Raw genomic sequence first — 4,693 nt, 5'->3', positions numbered from 1 at the left:
TCTTTCCTCTTCCACCCTTTTTTTCTTAGAGTCTCTCTTCCCAATCATATTTTCCTTCCTCTTCCGTTTGTATGACTGTTCCTTTGAAGGATGAACTTTCATAGATTTATGCTGAGAAAATTTGGGGTTTCTTGACTTTAAGTCTACACTGCCAAAATTAGGGAACTTTGTAGCATCAGCACAGTAACTATTCAGCTTCTTATGTTTTATTTCTGCTGACAATTTTGCTTTCTCTTTAATTCCCACGTCTTGTCCAAGTACCTCCTTCTGCTTCTTACAGTTCTGTTCTTCAACTGAGTTCTCTCCACAGGTTTGAATTTTTTGTCCTTGATTGACTTCAGTGTGCTTGATTTCAAAAGTTTCTGATTTTGTAAATTTGTGAACATCTGCTTTGGATTTCATGGCCAAACCTGTTTCAGTTTTATCTTTTGAAAGGGATTCCATTTTGAAAACTCCCTCGTTCTTTTCGGATGACTTTGTTATGTTGTCTGCATCTGTATGACCACCTTTCTCTGACAACTCTTCTGAGGATGTCTGATGTTCTTTTTTGTCAGAATGAAGTTCTTTGCCTGACAACGGGGTTTGTCTGTCAATCTGCAGCTCTTCCTTCCAGCTCCTGTTAGATTTATCAACATCCTGCGTTTCAGATGAATTAAGTGGTCCAACTTTTTCCTGTTGTGTTAAAAGCAGTTTGTATTCATTATCCACGTTTAGCCTAGCTTTTTTGTTCATGACAGGAAGGTATTTCCAATTCTCTTTTCTATTTTTGCTAACACTGTTTGGGATTTTTTCAGAAATTGGCAGGTTTCCCCCTGCACAGTTGTTCTTTATTACAGCATGAGATTTACTGTTGGTTTCTTGTCTTTCTGTAGAGCTAATATTTTGGGATTTTGAAAGTTGATCATCATTTTTCTTTGAATGAGACATTTTTAAATTATCACGGCACTGTGGTATTTGGCATGGTACAGAGAGCCAACCCATTAAAGAACAATCTTTTTTTTTTTCCTTTCTGGGATCGGAGGGGTTTTGTGGGGATTTTCTCTTCTCACATAGACACTGACTAGGCTGAATACTGCCTTCAAGGTTCTCCCGCTCAGCTGAAGCCTTTTCTGACTGTTGACTCGCTACTCTCCTGCTGTCACTAGAGGAACACTGGTTGTGTTCAGGAAACAGTTCTTGCACCTGATCAGAGCTTAACACTGCAATTTTTATCTGATCTACTGGGTCCTGCAAAGAAGAATTTTTGTCACAAATTTTGGTCTCTTTTTGAGGTTGATTCTCCATCCGCTCAGCCACAAAAACATTTTGTACTGGTTCTTTTGTTAGCCTATCAACACCTTCAATGCCATATGGAAACTCTTCAACTAGTTCAGACAACTGGTTGTTTAGACATTTAACAGGTTCCGCTCCAGCAAGGTTGATCTCTTTTTCTGTGCTGTTTTTACCAGATATGTAATTTTGTTTATTGTTGTCTCTTGGAGTAGTGAACACATTTGTTTCATCAGTTACGCTGATCGAGAAATCTGGTGAATTTTGAGCTAACTGCTGGTTTACACTAGCAGGAATTTCCAAGTCATTTTCAGGATGCTTGAAAGGTGCATCGAATGACAATTTTTGATCTGAGGTACAAATTGTTTTAAGAGGATTTCCACTGCCTTCTTTCTCCAAATGACTAGTTGTGATACCATCCAAAATCTTATCTGCTTTACTCATGCAGCTTGATGACTCTTCCAACATCTTGTGCAGCAAGGTGTCTCTTTGGGGAGTGTTACTACTCAGGTCACTTTTACACAAGTCCAGCCGTTGTTCCTCTTGCCTCGGGTCAGATGTTTTTCCTTCTGATGAATTACCATTTAATGTACGCGTCTCAGGGACTGACCTGAAGATACTTGCTATTTGTGGATTATAAGATGTATCGCCTTCAACAAGAGAACATACACTGGAAATACGAAACATCTGTTCTTCCAGCACTGCTGTGAATGTCTCTCCTGTCTCTAACTCAGGTTGCTTTTCTTTATGGAGTTTTTTACCTTCATCTGGAGGAGAAGGTTTGTTTTGTAATCCAAGCTGCAGATTTTCTCTGGTATCTTGTGCAGATTGACTAACTTTCCTTTGCTTTTCATCATACGAATCACTTGCACTCACATTTTTTACTATTCTGTTTCCTTCAGCTAATTTGGTCTGTTGCAAATGTGAGTCCACTTTCTGCACCAGAACACAATTACTGGGTGACAACTGAACAGTTTCTGTTGTTCCCTTATTGATATTTACCACAGTTAAACCATTTTTCCCCTCTTCTTGCAAGCTACCTGTGCTTCCTGAGTCAATCACTGGATAGGTTTTACCTGCTCTCTGTTCAGAAAGTACTAAAGGAGAGACAACAGCAACTTGGAGTTCAAAACTTTTTATCACACTGCTACTCAGTGTATCAAGCTTTTGTCCTGCAGAGGCAGCTGTTACAGGCAAAATTACTTCACCTGTACTAACCACGACATTATTTTGTTCTCTGTTTTTTGTGTTTTGGCTGTAAGGCTGATTTGCTGCGGAGCTTTCATTTGACTGGCTGTTTTGATTACTTCCAGATTCCGACAGATCCTTTCTCCACAAGCCAAGGGATGCATTTAGCTCTTCCAAACTACAACCGCTCTGTTTAAAAGTTGTGTTTTCAGTAAATGGTGTTTTTTTCTGAGCTACATCACTCTTAGCTTCACCAGATTCAGTTGTTTCTGATACAGGAGAGTTTGCATGAACCATAACTGCCTGCTCACCTTTCCAACCGTGTACATTCTTCTCACTAGAGTCTTTTAGTAACCTTCCACCTGACTCGGATGTATCTGCCAATGTTTTTTCACTACTCAGGAGATGAGTTAGTATTTTATTAGCAGTAGCACCAGCTGTCTTCTCTTTCAATACATTTGTGCTGCTCAATACAAACTGAAGAAATGATGAGTTCTCAGGGAAAGCTGGTACATTCTTTGATGCAATTTTAATAGAGCTATCCACTTGACTAAAAGATGAACCATTGTTCAAAGGTGTCACAGTTTTTTGAGAAGAAGCCACGGCATATGCATCCCTTTGTTCCGAGATGGGAGCACTCTCTGGATTTTTTAATTGAGCTGGGAGTTTTCTCTGAGAGGGAATAGGAGCAGAGCTTGATGAAAGGCTTTCCTGCTTCACCTGAGGGTTACTTTGAGTCACCTCTAATCCTCTGTTATCAGCACTGGCTATGATTTTGTCATTTCTTTCTTCAGGTGAGGAGTTACATATTGGATTCTCTGTCTTTGCTGCTTCAGATGGGGAAGGTGGTACATTTTGGTTGGGCACACATGGAAGACAATTAGCAAGGGTACCTTGATTACTTGGGGGAAGTGGGGGAGTACTTTTGTCAGGTTCTGAAGCTGCTAGGAGTCTTCTTTTATAAAGATGCATCTTCTCAAGCAAGGCATATTTTTTTTTAATAGCTAACAGCTTTTGAGCTTCCTGAGCCAGTTTGTCATTTGCACTTGTTTTTCTATCTGCTGCTGCTGAAGAAATTTGAGAATGAACAGGCCTAGTCATTAAACTACTAGTCTGGCTTTCTTGAACTGAAGGAGAATCACTCAGCGGCTTTGAAGGAACCTCCGAAGAAAGAGTTTCAAATTCTTGCATAATATCATACAGTTCGTTGTAAATGCTAGGGGATGGCACAGACACTTCATTAAAAGGCTGATTTGCTGTCACGTTTCCACTTGACTTACAGACATTCCTAACTGAGTGACTGACTTCTCCAGATTGCTGTTTCTGACAGTGTTGCTGAACACTATTCATACCAGAAGCATTTTTTGGATATGATGAACGCCTCTGTTGGCTAAAAGTGTATCTATCAGGCAAGTTATGAACTGCCTGTGGTACACCTACTGAAGACTGTGCTGCAGCTCTTGAATCACAGTTGGCAGGCAAGAAAGATGGTGCAGAACATCCGCTGGGAGCTTCTGATCCCATCTGACTTGGTTGATATTGTGGCAGCTGTACATTTGCTTCAGTATTTTGATTCAGTGAGTGTAAAACTTTAAACTGAGCATTGGAATGATATATTTGGTTTTGGATATGTTGTTCAGATGTACAAAGAGACACAGAATTATTTTGGGAATTAATGTTACTTTGATATATCATTGTAGTTCTCACAGAACTAGGCTGTGGTATTTCTGGCTGCACAGTGTAACTGTTTGAGGTGACGTACTGAGGTTCCTGAATTACATGACTCATGTTATTTCCACTGTTCATTTGAGAAAAGGGGGGAGGTAAATTTATAAGCGAATAAATGTAGGCATCAGAGTTTGGCCAAGAATTCTGAGTCAGCTCTGCCCACAAACGTGATGTCTGATTGGGAGGTTTTGGAGCTATTGGTACACAGGGCCGTGCATGTCGACCAACTGCATATGTAGCGTCAAAAAAATCATTACGAGCTACGGATGCTCCTGGCAAGGCCTGATCTGAAGTTCTGAATCCTTCAGCATTTACAACAGGAAAGGCAACATTGTTAGCTGGCGGATACACCATCTGGTTATTTCCAGCATAAGGGCATGCATTTTTAGAGGAATAGGCATTTGTCTGAGGAAAAGCATGTGCGCTAGAAAGCAACTGAGTGTAACGTGCTTCTTCACTTTGCAGGTTCTTTTTTGCATCAGCTTTCCAGAGTACTCTTACATTCCAG

The 4,693-nt window shown here is 40.3% G+C and overlaps 1 protein-coding gene across 1 annotated transcript in view; it reads right to left on the bottom strand.

Annotated features, from left to right (window-relative positions):
- KIAA1551 (KIAA1551 ortholog) overlaps window positions 1–4,686 on the bottom strand; it is a gene marked incomplete at its 5' end in the record, with an annotated part of 8,091 nt that extends 3,405 nt beyond the window's left edge. Inside the window, one exon of the mRNA XM_010141879.1 lies at window positions 1–4,686. Within this exon, the coding sequence (XP_010140181.1) occupies window positions 1–4,686 (4,686 nt within the window).
- Between the last annotated feature and the right edge of the window lie 7 nt (window positions 4,687–4,693).

Source organism: Buceros rhinoceros, unplaced genomic scaffold, assembly GCF_000710305.1.
Source record: "Buceros rhinoceros silvestris isolate BGI_N320 unplaced genomic scaffold, ASM71030v1 scaffold9558, whole genome shotgun sequence".
Classification (NCBI taxonomy): Eukaryota; Metazoa; Chordata; class Aves; order Bucerotiformes; family Bucerotidae; genus Buceros; species Buceros rhinoceros.
The sequence above is the reverse complement of the archived record's forward strand: the minus strand, read 5'-3'. Positions and strand labels throughout refer to the sequence as shown.